The 19,561-nt window shown below is 36.5% G+C and overlaps 1 protein-coding gene across 1 annotated transcript; it reads right to left on the reverse strand.

Annotated features, from left to right (window-relative positions):
* Positions 1-764: 764 nt before the first annotated feature.
* On the reverse strand, positions 765-11,923 carry LOC121431301 (CUB and sushi domain-containing protein 3-like). Its single transcript, XM_041628811.1, has 4 exons — positions 11,845-11,923; positions 10,287-10,643; positions 9,353-9,730; positions 765-976 (listed from the first exon to the last, which is right to left on the reverse strand). The coding sequence occupies exons 1-4, from the start codon at positions 11,921-11,923 to the stop codon at positions 765-767; spliced, it is 1,026 nt and encodes a 341-aa protein (XP_041484745.1).
* Positions 11,924-19,561: the final 7,638 nt, after the last annotated feature.

Consider the following 19,561-nt stretch of genomic DNA (forward strand, 5'->3'; position numbering starts at 1 on the left):
GCGTTATTACATTTATGGGTAAAGTGTTATTACATTTGTGGGCGTTATTACATTTGTGGGCGTTATTACATTTGTGGGTGCAACACCCCCCCCCCCCCACCAAAAAAAAAAAAAGAAATCCCGAACACAAAAAATGAGAAGAAGGAAAATGAAAAGTGTGAAATGTAATATAATTTTTCATTTTTTTTGTTGTGTGAATCGGTCAGGCGTTTCATATCCGTTTAATGGCACTGTCCTTAAAATGTCTCTATAAGGTCAATATACCTGGTCACTGAGCGACTCAAAATTTTGGCTGGTGCCTCCCCCCCCCCCCCCCCAATGCCGTGACCCACGGTACGCCACTGGTATCATGTTAATGGCTAACTGCAAATCGTCCTTACAGGTCCCTTTTTCGACAAGGCCAGAACGCATTATACAAATTTCGGCTCGCGCTTCGCGCTTGCAGTAATTATCTAGTTACATACGCATCTTCTTCAGGTTTACAAACATTGCCCAGAATGTTCAACTAACTGTTCAGGAAAAAATACACGAAATTTCAAAATTGTTTAGCTCGCACTTTGCGCTCACACTATATTTATAGGGCTTATTAAATTATTACAAATTTAGCGGTATGTTGTTATAAGAATAAAGCTATGAAATTACTGTTAGGACATGGGCATCTTGCCCCCCCCCAAAAAAAAAAAAAAAATCCCAAACACAAAAAATGAGTAAAGGAAAGAGAAAAGAGTGAAATGTAATATATTTTTTCATTTTTCGCGCCAGGCCTAATTCTCGAAGCGAATTAGGAAATTCCTCGCTTCGCTCGGGGAGCAGCCGCCAGGGCCTCGACAAGAGGCTACTACATAAGGAGAATACTCACCAGGTTGACAATATATATAATAATCTTCACAGCAATCATTGAGTTCCTGACACATGTAATCACAGAAACATCCTCCTGTTGCCTGTGTTTCACAGTACCCTTGACAGGTACTGATCCCTAGAGGGGTTAAAGAAAATGATGATATAAAATGGAAACATATAATAGACTATAAGTATGCTCATCCTCTGTCGAATCAGGGACGGTACTTAATTTCACGTCCTATTCGAGGGACGGAGTGTTTTCACTACAGCCTGCATCTATTGAACACGGGAGACACTTTTACACAAAACGCAGGCTTTAGTCGCCCTTACTGGGTGGGCTCGAACCCATGGCCCTGAGAAGCGAGGGGCTGTAGCACTGCCCCCCCCCCCCCCGAACCCAGAATTACCTAGTGGGTCCTACGTGTGTTAATTGGCATGGGCAGCACTCCCTACAAATCTGGTACTCGTATTAAAAATGGTTGAAATGCAACCAAATCGAACTTAATTTTTAGTGACCCCCCCCCCCCTCTTTTGCCTTTCAAATTTCTCGTGACTAAAATTAATTTCATAGGGTGAAAGTTATTAACCCCCCTTTTTTAATCAAATCTAAACCAGCACTCCCTGTTCCCTATTCTCACTGTTAACAGAATTACGCTTGTGAAATATACCTTGAATATATTCAATCAATTTCCAAGTATTTTTAAATATATTTATTCTAATGTATGCTTATCGATTATTTGAGACACATTTCACCAGAAATTCAGACTCTGCTTTTACCAAATACACAGAGCACATATTCTTTTTTTATCAAGAATGTTATTAGCCAATTGAAAATTCAATTGGTCAAACTGGTTCTGAATTTGCTTTACCCTGACAGTATTCCCCATAGTATCCAAAGGGACAGGAACACCAAAATGTCTGATATGAATTTTTGCTCGGATTCAGTTATGTCCTCAGATCCAGCTGGCACATAATGAGGGTAAAGGTTGTGCTTACTAAGTGTTGAAATTTCAATTTGGGTGGCAAAATTGTTACAAAATGCTTGAATGTATCCGTTTTATTTCATTTGACTAAAAGTGCAAGGGAAATTACAAGTTGGAATGGAGAAAACATGTCAGCTATTTTTTATCTACAAATCATCAAAGTCACCCAGAGGAAGGATACATGGACATCAACATGAGATCTTTTGAAAATAAATGCAGCTACCCTGTCATCATTTTGAGGTGATATCTACTTTTATTTTTGAATTATACTAATAATGGAATAATATTGAATCACTATGCTCTCATAAAAGGATAAATTAACCGCATTTTCAATTTTAACTCCTGCTAACATTTATATGAATATCATTAACATTATACGAAAATGGAAACTCCATACGAGCTTTAGTATACATTATTTTGATTCATGCTGACTTGTCCAACCAATTATCGGACATTTTGCTCACGAGCCTACGATGATGTTGATATCGGGGCAGATCAGGCTTTTTTTCTCTCTCTCTAAACTTTTTGTTGAACCAAAAATGTATGACATGGTTTATATACATGATGAAAGTGAAGTTATCTGTTTTTGTCAGAATTCTTCTTTTTTTTCTCTATCAGTATGTACTTAATAATACCACCTCCCAATTGTTCAATGTTGATTACCGATCATAATTATCAATATTAAGATAAAGATTGCTTTACAACAGTTGCAATAGGTGTTTTTCATGATTTCATTATGCTGAAACACGTTTTTCGGAAACATCGCTTTTTACCAAAAAAGTATGAAAGAAAGAAAGAAACGGTCTTTTTTTCTTGTATTTTATATGACTGAAGTTTTCAATAACTATTATCATAAGCAATTCTGTTGTTTAACCTATTGGTCTCTTCTGTAGATCAATCTTTTGATTAAAAACTTTGTGTATAATTATGAAATCTGATGAAGTAATTACTCCAGTCTTGTATTTGACTCTTTTCCCGCCACTTTTCAATTTAGTTAATGCACGCCCACCATTTTGTGTGTCACATCTGGCTTTTTTTCTCTCTCTAAACTTTTTGTTGAACCAAAAATGTATGACATGGTTTATATACATGTCATACATTTTTGGTTCAACAATGTATGTATGACATGGTTTATATACATGATAAAAGTGAAGTTATCTGTTTTTGTCAGAATTCTTCTTTTTTCTCTCTATCAGAATGTACTTAATAATACCACCTCCCAATTGTTCAATGTTGATTACCGATCATAATTATCAATATTAAGATAAAGATTGCTTTACATCAGTTGCAATAGGTGTTTTTCATTATTTCATTATGCTGAAACATGTTTTTCGGAAACATCGCTTTTTACCAAAAAAGTATGAAAGAAAGAAAGAAAGAAAGAAACGGTCTTTATTTTCTTGTATTTTATATGACTGAAGTTTTCAATAACTATTATCATAAGCAATTCTGTTGTTTAACCTATTGGTCTTTTCTGTAGATCAATCTTTTGATTAAAAACTTTGTGTATAATTATGAAACCTGATGAAGTAATTACTCCAGTCTTGTATTTGACTCTTTTCCCGCCACTTTTTCAATTTAATTAATGCACGCCCACCATTTTGTGTGTCACATCTCAATCTCTGTATCCAATTCAGAAGTTCAATCGGATTACGAATTCATTCTTTGACTTCTCAAATATTTTAAACGGTCCGTCTGAAAAGATTACTACTGAATTGACATATTGTTATACTGAAAAGTGTTTAGCTTCTTGTATACACATTGCAGTATTTAATTCGCATGGCCGCATCCATTTAAGACGTGGCTTTTTAGGCACCCATGGTCATTTCCCGCCTTTCACGCTGTTGATTGATACTATTGGTGGAGTGACCACGAGAGTATATTCCAAAACCAAACAGCGTTGGACTATTCTAATTCACACCCCCCCCCCCCCCTCTCTCTCTCTCTCTCTCTCTCCCATTCAATGGCATGTTATTATTTCGTAAAACAGCAGAAATCTGTTTGCAAACACCTGCATTCTGTACAACTGACTACAATTGACTTTTCTTAACACGCCTACTCTTCATTGTCATAATGCTTCGATGCTACGTTGTATGTTTTGTATACTAAAAACATCTACATCCCCTTTTATATTATTCATACAGACTGGAATTGGTCACGAATATCCTTTCCGTTGATTCCAAAATAAAGGGAAGAGAGAGCGGGGGGGAGAATATGGTTTACCTAAATCATGTCAGTTATGCTTATTATGTATAGAATGCATATTAATGCCAGTGACGTTCCCTCAGGTACATGGAGAAACCATTCTCATTTTTGTTTCGTACACTTGACATGTATTAAATTTTCTTGCATATTATGCAGTTGTTTTTTCCCGCCATCTTTCAGTTTTAATCCTACAAGCTTATACCTTTTATGACAACGGCTTGGTCCAATTAAGTAGAGTCCTTAATTCAGATAAAATTCCATTTATTTGATCTTTCAACATACCACTTTGTTAAAAGATGATTAATAGTGGGCTTCGTATGTATTCACCCTATACTTCTCAAATATTTTAAACAATTCGCCAAAGAAGATTACTACTGAATTGACATACTGTTACTCTGTAAAGGGTTTTGTTTATTGTACACGCATTGTAGTATTTTAATTTGCATGCCACATCAACAGTTTTCACCAAATAAGGCGTGGCTTTTATGCACTGGTGGTCATTTCCCGCCCTTCACGTTATTGTCGATAACAAGCATGAGAGAACATTATGCATTGACTTGGCTCATGCAATTAACCCCCCCCCCCCTCTCTCTCTCTCTCAGCCTATTTGTCCTGGACGATTTTTACTGATTGGGAAAACCATAACCATGGGCAAACCATAACCATGGACCTACCATAACCAACACACACACGCCCGGGCCTGCGCCCTCCACTGATTCACTTACCCCCAGTGATTCACCTTACCCACTGATTCACTTTCCCCGAAAGACTATTCAGGGTGTGTGTATGCGTGTACTGTTATGGGGTTGAAGTGTGCTGGGTGTTTGGTAGTCGTGTCGTACAAAATAACAACAGTCCAGACTACCTATTTAATGGCATTTCATTTACGTAATCTGCATTTCTGCGATCATCTGCATTACGCAAGTCTACCTTTTCTGGAAGCGTCGACTAGATATGCCTGTATACTGTATCGTCAGTTTTGTACAAAAGAAAGAAAAAAAAATCATCAGTATAGTATCCTTTTATCTTTTATCAACGAACGTGTATTGATTGATGCAATTGCTGTTATAACAACCATTCTTTGAGCCAATTATAAAGGAAGAGAGATTCTGAGAAGCCAGATATTATACTTGGTACAGAGTCTTGGCTTGAACAGGACATCAACCCCGGGGGGGGGGGCACTCGACCAAAAAAGTGGTGGGGGTGTGCCGCGGGCGAGACAAAAACGGGGGCCTTGGAGCGGGCTTATTGTAAAAAGGAGGGTCCTCGGAACGCGCTTCGGAACGACAAATGTTTGTGAAAACGGGGGTCCTTGGAACGGATCGCCAGCGTGTGAGCGCGTATGCATCCCTACGGAACGGTCATGCATGCATGATGCAGCTAGCGCGGCCTCCGCCGGGGAGCTCCGCGGCCGCTTTTCACCAAAATTGCAGCTCATTCAACGCGATCGGAGCGGCGTAACGTAAAATATGCGAAGCTTTGGAGCGGATTTCTCTCTTCTTTTTTCTCGATAAGAAGAAAATGCTATGCCTTGGAGCGGCTTTCTTTGTTCTTTTTCTCAACAAGGCAAAAATGCTATGCCTTGGAACGGAAATTTGAGTGTAAAAATGGGGGTCCCCTCCGCGGCACATACCCACTATGCATTATATACTGAGTGCCCCCCCCCCCCCGGGACATCAACTCAGCAGAAATCTTCCCAAGTAACTTTAATATATTTAGGAAAGATAGGAACTCCAATGGAGGCGGAGTCTTTGTTGCCATCAACAAAAAGGTCCCATGTTTTGAAAGGAAAGATCTTGTAGATGAGGATAATGAAGTTGTTTGGTGTGAAGCCTCCCTCCCTGGCCAGACTATCCTGATTGGTGCATTTTATAGACCACCGGGAGAAAATATAAACCCTATTAATAGGTTGGGAGAAAGTTTATTTAAGATCAACAGTTGCACCAGGTCTCCTCATGTTATTCTTGGTGGTGATTTTCACGTCCCAGGATTGACTTGGACTGCTAACGATGATGTAACTTCACCTAAAGGGAACCTCCAAAAGTCATTGTTAAACTTAATCGACGACAATCATTTGACCCAGATGGTGACTTTTCCCACAAGGCACCACCAGAATGGAACCGAGAATACACTGGATCTTTTGTTAACAACACATCCTTCCCTGATTACAGAAGTCAAGCCTGTCGCGGGTCTTAGTGATCATTGCACCGTTAAAGCAAAGTTCAGCACTATCACCAATCTTCCCAAGAAACCGCCACGAAAGATCTTTCTGTGGAAGAGTGTAGTTTCTGATGACATTAAAACCAAAACTCAGGAACTGCATACAGATTATTTTAAAAGACACCCCGAGCTGAAATCTGTTGAGGAAAATTGGTCATGGTTTAGGGACACACTGAAGTCAATAGTATCTGACACAGTGCCTACTAAGACAGCTAAGGATAACATTCGCAAACCCTGGTTCACGCGAAAACTCAAGCGCCTATGTAGCAAGAAGGAAAAGGCTTACATTAAGGCTAAGCGATCTAAGTCACATCAAGACTGGATTAATTTCATACAGATTCGCAAGTTAGCTAACAAATCTATTCGGTCTGCACATAGGCAGTATGTTAAGGACCTAACTGATAATGCCAGTGTTAAAAACTTATGGAGATATGTACGTTCAACAAGGAAAGATAACGTGGGTATCCAGCCCTTGAAAGTCAACGATCAACTTTTTACTAAGGATCAAGACAAAGCTTGTGCCCTGTAAAGACAGTTTGAAAGTGTGTTCAATCGTCAGAGTCAACGCCCTAACTTAAAAATGCCCGGAAATCCTTTTCCTGAGATGCCGCCTATTGTCATTGACACTAAAGGAGTAAGAAAACTACTGCGGAATATTGATACCTCGAAAGCTATTGGACCAGACCAGATCCCAAATCAAGCTTTGAAGTTGGCAGCAGATGAAGTTGCTCCCGTATTACAACACTTGTTCCAGCAGTCTCTAGACTCGGGCGACCTCCCAGAAGATTGGAGAAAAGCAAATATCACACCTATCCATAAAAAGGGGTCGACCACGGACCCAGCAAATTATCGCCCTGTCTCGTTGACAAGTGTTTGTTGTAAGTTACTGGAACATATAATTGATTCAAACTTAATGGCTCACTTAACAAAATGGGACATACTGTCTGAAAATCAGCACGCTTTTAGGAAGGCAAGATCTTGTGAGACTCAACTTATCTTAACAGCTCATGATTTTACCATGAACATTGATTTTGGACTTTACAACTGATGTAGCTATTTTGGATCTTTCGAAAGCTTTTGATGTCATGCCACATCATAGCCTCCTTACCAATTGGACTTTTATGGGATTCGCTCTAAAACCAAGAAATGGATATCATCCTTCCTCACAGAGAGATATCAGAGAGTTATTGTAAATGGTGAATGCTCGAACTGGGTCCTTGTACTCAGTGGAACTCCGCAAGGCACATTACTCGGGCCCCATTTATTTCTTCTCCACATAAATGATATTGGGAATGGAGTGAAGAGTACCACCAGACTCTTCGCGGACGATTGCTTAGTCTACAATACCATTAGATCATCTAACGATGTGGATCAGTTACAAACAGACCTCAACACTCTGGTCGACTGGGCTAAGACCTGGGGAATGGCATTTAACCCGAGTAAATGCACAACGATGCGGATCACAAGAGCCAGAAATCCGGTCAAAGCATCCTACCAGATGATGGGAACTGACATTGAGGAGACCTCCCACAGCAAATATTTGGGTATCATCCTGCAGAACGACATGAGATGGAATAAACAGGTTGAGAATTCAAGAAAAAAGGCGATGAAAGTCCTTAATTTCTTGAAAAGGAACTTTTACCAATCCTCATCTAAGACGAAGGAGAAGCTGTATACTATGCTGGTTAAGCCTCATCTTAACTATGCGTCTTCAGCTTGGGATCCCTACACAACTACAAACATAAAAGATCTCGAAAGGGTCCAGAATGCAGCAGCTAGGTTCACCACCAACACTTACGGGCAAGACTCTAGTGTTACTGCTCTGAAGCACTCCTTGGGTTGGATCCCCCTCCAAGAGGAAAGACAGGGTTCCCGAATCACCAGTTTATTCAAGATGATCCACGGTTTAATGGACGTCAACTACAAGGAATACATCTCTCTGAAGGAAAATCGAGCAAGACGTGGTCATGATCAACAATTCTACATTAAACATGTCAGAACAGACAAACATGCAAACTCATTTTTTCCGAGGACTGACAAAGACTGGAACCATCTCCCCTCCTCAGTTATATCCCAACCATCCTTAGCAACTTTTAAGTCAGCACTCAAAAAAACCATAAAATCGGAACCTTAAGCTGGTGACCGTACGCGACACACCTCCAGTTTAAACACCTGTTTATGGCGTCTTTTGGAGGATTCCTACCAAGTACCAAGAGGGGTGGCGGACCACTCCCTCACACTATCATGACTATAGAATGTATATTGATGTCAGTGATGTTCTATTCAGGTATAACCATTAAATGTAAATATCGTCCTTGACATGTATTTAAATTACTTTTAGGCTATGTAGATTTTTTTCCCGCCAATTTTATGATTGATTCCAAAATGCAATACCCTTTGTTTGACAACGGCTTAATCTCTTTATTTAATTAGGCAGAGTCCTAACTTAGAATACGATCTCATTCTTTAACTTTTCCAACTAAAGAAAAAAACACCTTTTTAATCAAAAGAGATTGGATTCATTTCAGTTTACTTGCAAAAGGGGTTAGGTCCACAATGATATTTTAAAAAAATATAGAAAAATTGAAGACAGGTAGATTTCTTTTATACCCAATTTTATTCACATGGTAGGGTAATGTATCGTGACAATTTAGTTTCTCATAAGAATATTGCATTAAGTGAGAATAAAAAAGCATGTTTTTTCTCGGAATGGTCCAAAGTGGACCTAACCCTTTTGCAACTAAACTCTTCATTTCTTACTTGAATATTAAGATAAAAGGGCAGTTGAAGCAATTAATGTTCGTGAAATGGGGCGTTGATGACATTTGAACGACACTTTGATTTCATTGCAAAGTAACCGTGTCGATGAGATTAATATCACTGTGTTATAGTCTGGCAAATTTATAGTCTGGATAACTCTTCTAGTAAAATTAATGTATGAGTTCGATTACTAAATAATTATTATTTAGTAGGAGATCTATCCAGATTGATAAATTTTGTTTGAGAAGAATGTCAGACGAAATATCAGATAGTGTGAAATCCTGGATATTGGGAGGTCATGGTTAGTATTAGGTCAGGTTTGTAGAGGTGTGAAATAAACTTACCTGGACAATCCGGGACATAGGTTTCCCAGTCACCATAGTAACCACAGGTCAATGTTTGATTCGTCCTCGAAGGATTAATATCACAATCAAAGAAGACTTCATCATAGACTGCGTAGTTGTCATTCAATGTCTGCCATGAGCTGAAACTGGCATGCATGGGTGCAGTGGGCGTGGCACACCCGACCGTACAGGTAGGAGGAGGGTTTGTCCAGTTCCCAGATGCAGTACACGTGATAGATGCGGCGCCATCCTTGATACTCGGTGGTGGACAGACGTTGGCGAAATCGATGACGTCACTTGCGTTGTAAAGATAACTATCCTGCTGTGATTGGTCGCCGTTTAAAACGTATCCTGGATTAAAACAGTCTGATGGTGATTCTGTTGACAAAAAATAATGCAAATCAGATCAAATTTCTGTGAGAGCCACATTTTTTTCTTCGTCAGAATAGGCTCTCACCGATGATAATACCACCACAATGGTATGGATGTAGAGATTGAAATTATAATAACCCAATCTGCTAACAAAGTCCAGCAATCACTTTTCCTATATCCACAATCGAGATGAAGAAATACTAAAAATCCATTTCATTTTGTTCCCAACGCCCAGGACTGCTGTAAAAATATTCAAGAAAACGATTGATTTAATGGCCTCTCCATGTCACCAAAAATTGCAATCACAATGTATGTTTTATCAATTATTGTGGGCATACAAATTTTATAGACATATTATCACTAAAATGAAATAGAATTAAAATATTGTGAGTAACGCACTGTCTTTCAAATTGATCGCTATTGAAGTTCGTTCATAATAGTCATTATGATTAATATGGCTAGTGTTAAAAACTACGCTATCATATGTTATTATGGTATCTTCAATATTTTTAATCTTTTATCCGCTCCCTTTCACTCTCAAATCTAAACATCATTGTCTTACCATTTATTTGATAGACCCTAACTTGAAAATCTGATCCGCACAATTGTCTTGAATTTCCTGAACATGGTCTGTTACATGTATCATCACCATCTGGTTGACCCAGAACATTGTAGGGAGCAAAGAATCCACCACAAAGGCACTGTGCGCCTGTTTGAAGTCCAAAGTATCTCATGTTCTGATCAGCACAAATATCTCTGCATAGTTCAATTGTCATCTCTTGAGATTGACAGAACTGAGCTTGTGGTCCACATGCATTCTGACATGTATCGTAAGGGTATGTATTTCTTTCACAGTAAATCAGATCAGGAAGGGGTTCTCTTCTGCTATTGTCATAGAAACATCCAAGATAGGTGTAATCTGAACAAAGAAAGAAAAAATTCAAATAATAAAGAAGAATAAAAGTGGATTGAAAAAAAGTGGCTTTTAGTCAGGTTGAATTTAGCCCCACTGTCCTCACAAACGACCATATACAATCAGGTACGTATCATTACACAGAAGCGTATACATGTACTTCTTCTTTACCATGTTTACCATATTGTGGACCTCCGTGATAATATAAAGACACATGTTCGTGTGTTTTCAGCAGATGCTTTATCATAACAGTCGTTTTAGATAATAAATTTGATGGGTGAGTCCCCTTTTCCTAAAATCTGCGGTTTTTAGCTAAAGTCACGGTCATGATTTTGGATAGTATATAGTCAAACCAAGCAAATCACGATCCACTGGCATTGTCCTATGATATAAACCTGTGTGCCCTACTCACAATTATACTGTAAACCGGTGCAATTTCATACTGGATTATAATTGTTTAATATCTTGCACTTTAATTTGGGAAGTATATCGTCAGAGAAATGCGACTTGGGGATTTAAGAATCGCTGCAAGCATTCCAGAGAGTACCGATTCTGAATTGATTCATCGAAGCAGAAGATTCCCTCTCCCTCACTCTCTCTCACACAAACACAATCTTTCTCTCCCTTTTTCCTTTTCTTCCTCACTTCATTTCTCTTTGACAATTAAACTATCTCTCTTCATTTTCAACGCTATGAGCTGATAAAATGACGGACAAAAATAGTAGGCAGACACTAGACAGTATTCATTCACCGGCAATAGAGTCAACTTTTGGCTTTTTGTCAAAGAAAATATCTGTTCATTGTGAAATAAGAATAGGTAAAAGGCATGGTATTTTGTTTGTAATATGACTTCAGATATCGTCGTGATAATTTACACGTGTTGACATCATCATGAAAGTTTAGAATTAGATTTGGAAGAACTGCGTCGTATTAAAAAAACGGCATCGTTTGAGTAATCTCTTTAAATTTCTAATCATACCATTACATCTACAGTTACAGAACATCGTGATGTCAATAAGATCTTCGGGCGTTCTGTATAATTATTATTCATTCATGTCTTATTCACCCTTTTTTATTTTTTATTTACTCTGTTTACTTCTGACAAGGGTTTAAAATGATTCACACATAAGTGCCCTTTAAAAAAAAAGAAAGACACATTGCAATATTCTTGTTCTATCGTACAACTTCCATGCGGAATTATCATTACCCCCGTAACCCTGTCCCGTCTCCGTCATTTTCTGAATTTCCCATCCCTTTGACTTCCCCAAATTAAAGCTCAAAGCCATCTTTACCCTTCTTCTTTGACCTCTTTTAATCTTGCCGAAAACTGAATTTCGAGTTCCCAGTCTCTTCCCCGGAAAAATAATGTCTATGGAGGGACGAAAAAGAACGCTCATGGTTATTGAATCAACTTGTTACCATTAATTTGTAGTTGAACCATTATGATGGAGGTTATATGTATCGATCCGAACTTTTCCTCCAGTGTTCGCAAGTACTTTATTTGTGTCCCCTATGAAAGCTTGCCATTATTTTTTATTCGTATAGACGATGAGATTTGTTGATGACGTCATTCAGTGTACTGGCCATCTTATTATAAATATGAATATTTTCTATCGTTCCTTTGCTTGATCATCAGTGATCGGTCATTTTTCATTGGCGAATTATCCCATATCCAAACAGATACAAAGATATTGGTGGCTAATAAAGTTCTCACTAAAATTAAACCTCTACAAGACTTGAACCCCACCCCCTCATTACTACATTTTAGGCCTTATAATGAACCAATATTTTTGTCGCCGAAATAAACTTATAAAGAGGACGATATGTCTCATACTTTGCATAGTGCTTCATTGTATAATTATTTGAGACGCAAATATTTTATTTTTACTACTGTACGATATTGCCTGTTTGTTCATTTTTTTTTCATGTTCAAGCTTGAAAGAAGTACTGTTTTGTATTTTATTACATTTTATCCATTACATTAATTTTGTTAAAAGGTTGTGTTTTATAAATATATGTAAATACAATTATACGCAAGAGAGAAGAGAGATTATTATCAGATATATGCGAAATGCATGTATATTACAAACATTTTATGTTTACAGATATTTTGATAAAAGAAGAAAGTTTGAAAAGAAAAAAAAAATTGATGGGTGAGTAAAGCGCGTCAAAGAAACGATATCAAAAATCATTTGGCGGACAGTATTCGAATTTCACAAGGAAATCGTATATGTCTCAATAGTTCAATCTCTGTTCTTTTTTTTCTTTTTATATAATATGATAACTCAATCAAGTGAAGTAACTTAGAGAACAAAAACAAATTAACATCTAACGTCCACGTCTGCGCTAAACTGATGAGAAATTTAGAATGTCAACGCTTCGTTTATGGATCTTGAAATTTGACTCTTGATTTTGACAATGTGTGTGCAACATTATGATGTGCAAATACAAGAAGATTGACAGTTGTAAAAGTGAAGATTTATTTGGGATATTTCGCTCTGTGACGTAAGAACAAGAATACAGTAAATGTATTAAAAATGACAGTCAAATGACAGGATTGGAAGGTCTTTGTCGATAATTGGAGAGGCGAATCTGTACTTTCGTCCTTAGCTTCGGAGCTAACAGGAAATGGCTAATGTGTCATATGTCCAATGTCCAGGATGAAACTCCTCTTTTGATTCATCAATTTTCGAAAAGACTTCTTGGTAATTCATTGTCACGACAGTCATTTTTCGATACATTTTTTTAAATCCGTCGTGGAGTGAAAAACAACTCAATTATCTCTAGCGTGAGAAGAAGAGTGCTCGATGATAGAGGTCGGATTCATGACTGAAAAGTATTTGTTTTTATTTGTAATGACTAAGATATGAATTTTTTTGAAAAAAAAATATTTGCAAATTTAACACCCAATTTCACCTCAGATTTTTTTCATTTTTTCGAGATATCATATGTGTAATTTATTTGAACGTTTTCACAAAGAAAAAATGTATTTCCTTGTTTTTAGAATTTCTTTTCCGTCTTTTGTTTTTTACTGTTTTTAAAGGAAAATATTACAGACCATTATTTTACAAGTAAATTTAATCCTAGATTTATTTAGCAGACCAATTAGAATAGAAAATAATAATAGATAATGATATAGGTATATTAACTCAGGGAAGCCACTTCAGTTCTATAAACTGTTCTCCCAGCGAGCCCTGCTATTATTATTAGCCCAGCTGGGCTGCCTATTAGGCATTCAAGGAATCTTCTTCCTACCAGGTACCCATTTACCTCTCATGCCTCTCCTGGGTTGAGTGCAGCACAGTGTGGATAAATTTCTTGCTGGAAATTATTATTATTATTATCATAAGTAGTATTATTATCATTATCATTATTATTATTATTAGTGTTTTTATCATTATTATTATCATTATCATCATCATCTTTATTCGAACCCCGAACCCACTACTCTCTGTTTTAAAGTCAGAAGACTAATCCGCTCGGCCAAAACGCAAGCTCCATCAATAATTACCCCTTTATGAATTTCATCTCCCAAATTCTTTGTACACAGAGTATAAAAGGAGCCATTATCCCGGGCAGAAATTACCTCATAAAAAGTCATAGCTATTATTCGCATTATTTGTTTTTGATGTGTCGGTGGCCGCACTCTCCCAAGAATAATAAAAATATTAAACAAATTGATTACAAATATAACAAACAATTTTGTTTGCTTTTGTTTGTGTGAAGAAAGGAGACTGAAATGAAATTCTTAACTCAAGTTTTTACTGAACAATTTGTTTTACTCCACAATTTAAATGATTTGAGTTTAATTGGGACTCCTGGCCATTGTCATTTTAAACAGCATTTAACATCTTGAGGGGAATTTCCTTTTGAATTCATTTTCTTTTCGTTAAAAAATATAGGCTCTTTTTAAAACATTTGTTAAAAAAACAACAGGAGTTGGAATATTTGATAGCTAAGAAAAAAAAATAAGTTGCCCGCTCATTTTAAGAAGTGGCGATTCACCTTATAATTTGGTTTTCAAAAATGTCAGCAGGTTACATGATAACTAAAAATGTATATTTTGTAGAACAGGCTTAGTGCCTCATATTTTTTTAATAATACTGCACTGTATTGGTTATATGGCTGTAGACATCAGATCCCATTTTTTTCATGCAACTTGTATCTCAGTTTCCTTCGTATACTTGTTCGTTTAAAAACCTCCATAATTATGTCGTCTTGGATAACCAGTTGTGTTTTTTTTAATCCTATCAATCGTTGTTGGGAAACCACTTCATAATCAGAGCTTCTATATTTTGTTTTGGCTACTTTATTTACCAAATCACCTATCTTTATTCAGATAACACTGACATTAAGTCATCACTTTGCAACATTCCTATTTTTGGGTGGGGGGCGGTGGGGAGGATACGTGGGTAGGGTTTTTTTATCATTATTATGGTTGTTATTTTGTCTTTTTTGTGTAACTAACTTGTGTTTATGTGATTTGCAATCACCTAATAATCATTTGTAAATTTTATGATTTATTTTGATTTGTTATAATAAAAACAGAAATAAAAATAATATAGGCCCATATAATGACAGATTGATTGTGATGAATTCCCCTCAAAACGGGTTATCTTTACAAAATTGTGTTTACCTAATAATACTTAAGAATGCAAGTCAAACAAGACTGTCCTTTATTATCTTGCAAGAGAGTAATCATTATGAAACAAACAACAAGAATAGGAAGAACCAGGAAACAGCACATCGGTACTTACCTTGAGCCAAAACAAAGTTCGGTCGTAAGCTGATACATGTCAGAATGATATAATTGATATACGAATTCATATTGAAATAACACTTCGAATAATACTCCCTGAATATCACCCTTCACTCAAAATGGAGGTACAAGAATCCGTTTGATGTAGTAGTTTGATGTATTCTTTATTAGAGTGTTTGTTGCACGCTGAGATTAATATGTGTACGTGTTATTTGACTTGGCAACTGTGCCCGCTTTCATACCAAATTTATGTACAAAATCATATTATGTGTATTCATTTTGCACCAAACAAAATGAAATTTTGGCAGGCGCACATTAAACGTAATGCTCGGCTGCTCTTTTGTTGAGAATTAGACATTGTGTGCTGACTCCAATAGTTTCACACATGCGCATACGCACCCTACCCCCCCCCCCCCACGTAAATAATTACCGGTAAAAAAAGTATCTGAATGTTTATTTTGGCTTATTCTCCAAAGCTACCGTGGGCTCTGCCCCAGACCCCATGCGTGTGCATTAGTTGCTCTTCATGTAACCTTCAAAGGACTCTTTAACCCCCCCCCCCCTTTACGTTTAATCGCTGGCGTGCAGGGGGTGTCTTGGTTCCACACCCAAGGGAAAGTAAAATATAGGCGGCAACGTAATGAAATTAAAACAGTAAAAATAATGCGGAAAATAATGGAAAATATATCACATAAGTTGAGTTTCATTTCAAAAGCCGATTTTTCTTTTCGGACACACATCGCTCGATGGCTACTTTTTTTACAAATTTTCCCACGCTGCTATGTTGTACGTGCCCCCTCTAAATTGATTCAATACGCAGTTTCTTTGTATCAGTGTGTTGTGTAAAAGTTATATAATGTATATACCCGCGATTTGATTTAAAATAGCTGAAATCTGTAAGGTTTAAAATGGCTTTGATAACAAGAGGCTCCGCCCCAGACCCCACCCGCATAGCACTGGCTTACAGATGGAACGGTTGGGCTATGGCCCAAAAAAGTTCTACATCCAATAATAAAAATGAAAAGGGGAAGAAAGCAAAGGAAAAGTGTAAGATATTACGTTATCTATCGGATATGGAGTTAAAAAAATATCTCAAAGTTAGATTCTCTTGAAAAGGTGATTTTTTTTATTCGCTCGCTCAGGATCTACGTTAAGCAGCTTTTGTCACATGCGCCATACTGTTCCCACTTTGCTCGCTCGCAACTTTATTTAAAAGATTAATTCTGCCCGATTACGCCATATGTGCACCCCTCATTTTTTTTCCTTGTTATTCCACTGCCTGTTCTTTTATGACCAGTATTTTTTTTTTGCTTCTTACCCCTCTGGCCACCGGCCCCTGACAAAACCACACTCACAAAGCATTCTCCGTCAGCTCATAGCTTTGTTTTTCAAGATCTGTCAAATAGGTCGATATCAAGAATGTTTTCATGCAACTTTTTTCAACCATGCGTCAGTCTTGTTTGCGCCAAAAGTCTAACATGAAAGAAGAAAAAATGATATTTACTTTAGGAACTTTGTTTTCCGAATGGATAGCGGTGAAAAACATAATATTGTAACTTGCTCGTGCAAGTAGAAATTTGGTAGAACCACTTTAAATTTCATTACCTAAGTCATAAAAAAGCATTATGAACGTAGAGATGGGCTTCAAATGAAGAAGGGGAGGCATTTCTTTTCATTGATGTACATCTCATGAAGCAAACCTATGATTATTATGGCCCAAATTACAGTGAATTACTGGTTCGTATTTTTTTTTCATAATGCGACGCACTGTATATGAGTATGGATTGACACCTTGCCAAAGCACTATAGGCCGCGGTGGGATTCGAACTCACGACCCTCTCATTACAAGACGAGAGTCGGAACCGCTACAGCAAGATGCTTTATAAATACAGGACACTGGGGGTATACATGACAGAAGAAGGAATCGTCGATGCCACAACATCAACATTTCTTTTTAAGTAATATGAAATAGTTTAGTTTTCCCACAAAAATTATCAACATTTGATTTGACTCCACCTCCAGCCCCGATTATTCTTGATCATGCGGTTTTTAATGGATTCGGTAACAAGCTCTTTATACATAAAATAACAAAACAAGACTCCATATTTTTTTTTATTTCAGGTATGTATTATTTGAAATATAATTCTGTGTAACGTAATAAAATATACTTGACACCAACAAACAACACGTATTAATATTGCATAGTGTAATTCTTACCACTTATTTAGCAATTGATTATGAAATACTGTAGGCCCGAAAACACACAAAAGAAAGCTTTTACAAGGTTATTGTAATTGTTACTTATTTGTTTCTGAGGGGTTTTCGATTTGATGAAAGAATCAATGTTAAAGGGGAAGTTCACCCTGACAAAAAGTTTATTGTAAAAATAGCAGAAAAAATAACAAAAAATATTGCCGAAGGTTTGAGAAAAAATCATCAAATAATTAAACAGTTATTAGAATTTCAATTATTTGATTTGTGACGTCATATGCGAGCAGCATTCCTATATAGCGAATGGTAAAAAATCAATGAAATGTCATTTTCTCAGAAAATTGAAAATGGTTTTCACTCTAACTTTTGTATATCAATAGACAAATCATTTCATACCCGATCATGAAAAGAAAACAAAATTAAGTCATCAGGAACCATACAAAATTTGAAATTCATACATTTTGTATTACATAACACATGGGGCAGCTGCTCGTTTACGACGTCACAAATCCAAAATTTTGAACTCTAATAACTTTCTTACTCTTTAACGGATTTTCCTCAAACCTTCACCAATATTTTTTACTATTTTTTCTGCTATTTTCACAACAAAGTTTTCTTCAGGGTGAACTTCCCCTTTAAATGGAATAAAATGAGACAAATACTAAAAGCACTGGATACTAAGCATGGATATGATTTTTTTATCATGATTATTCTACATTGTTCTGATTTTAGTATTCTTACACTAAGTATATTTCACTATACAAAATTTAAATAGGGCTTAGGTCTACGTTAGTACAAGCAGAAATGAAATTGAACTTGCGTTGTATTCGTTTCCTTAAACATCGCAATGAATTATATTTATTCTAAATCCGTCTATTCCCCTCTTATTCTTCATTAACATGATATTAACTTTCTCCATTCAGTACAAATATACGATTAAATCTCAATATTGAACCTTGAATATTAATTAAAATACTAAAATCAGAACAATGTAGAATAATCATGATAATAAAAATCATATTCATGCTTAGTATCCAGTGCTTTTAGTATTTGTACTCCAGATAAAGACGTTTGCAACATCGAAAATTTGAGCATCTTTGAATAAACATTTGATTAGCCAAAAAAGTATATATATCATAATATGTAATGATATATATTTGTGTGTGTGAGGGTCTTTGCGTGAAAATGTATAATATGTATAAATGAACTTATTTATGCATCTGTACATGTATATTGTATAAAATAACATCTCGTGAATAACTTTAATTCCTTACAGTCCTTTGTCCGCACAAATATTTTGTTTAAATCGGGCTTGTTTGTGAACTAGTTGGTCTATATGTATGTTTATTTATATGCGTGAATTGGTGAGATAATATGCGCTGAAACCTTTGGACAATCAACAGTACTTAATCAAAGGAAAGTAGGCCTACACAATGCAAACAATTTTCACTTTTTACATACCCAGTGAAACCAGTATTTTCTGGCTATATTTATCATAGATGCTAAATGGGAATGAAACCTTTGGAAAGAATAGGCTTCTGTCGAAACAGAAAAATTAAAGAATAGGAACAAAGAAAGTCGGACAAAGAGTGAGAAAGTTATGAGCATTTGAATATTGCAATCACTAATACTATGGAGATCCTCCCATTGGCAATGCGACAAGGATGTGTCATGTAATGTATGTGAACAACTTTCCCTTTGATGGACTATAAAATACCCCCGAAATGTCTCTTTTTGCTTTTTCTTAAGGTGATACAAAACTTTATCCATGGTGTATTTTTGTTTTATCTGTATGACATGCCCTCTTATAGAAAGAACACATGATCTGTCGATATAGATATGATGAAAGAGGCAGTTTAAGTGAAAAATATCCTAATGTATGATCACAAGTGACATCACACATCGTTGTCGCATTGCCAATGTGAGGATCTCCATAGCATTAGTGATCGCAATA

Source organism: Lytechinus variegatus, chromosome 17 (assembly GCF_018143015.1).
Source record: "Lytechinus variegatus isolate NC3 chromosome 17, Lvar_3.0, whole genome shotgun sequence".
In the NCBI taxonomy this organism is placed as follows: Eukaryota; Metazoa; Echinodermata; class Echinoidea; order Temnopleuroida; family Toxopneustidae; genus Lytechinus; species Lytechinus variegatus.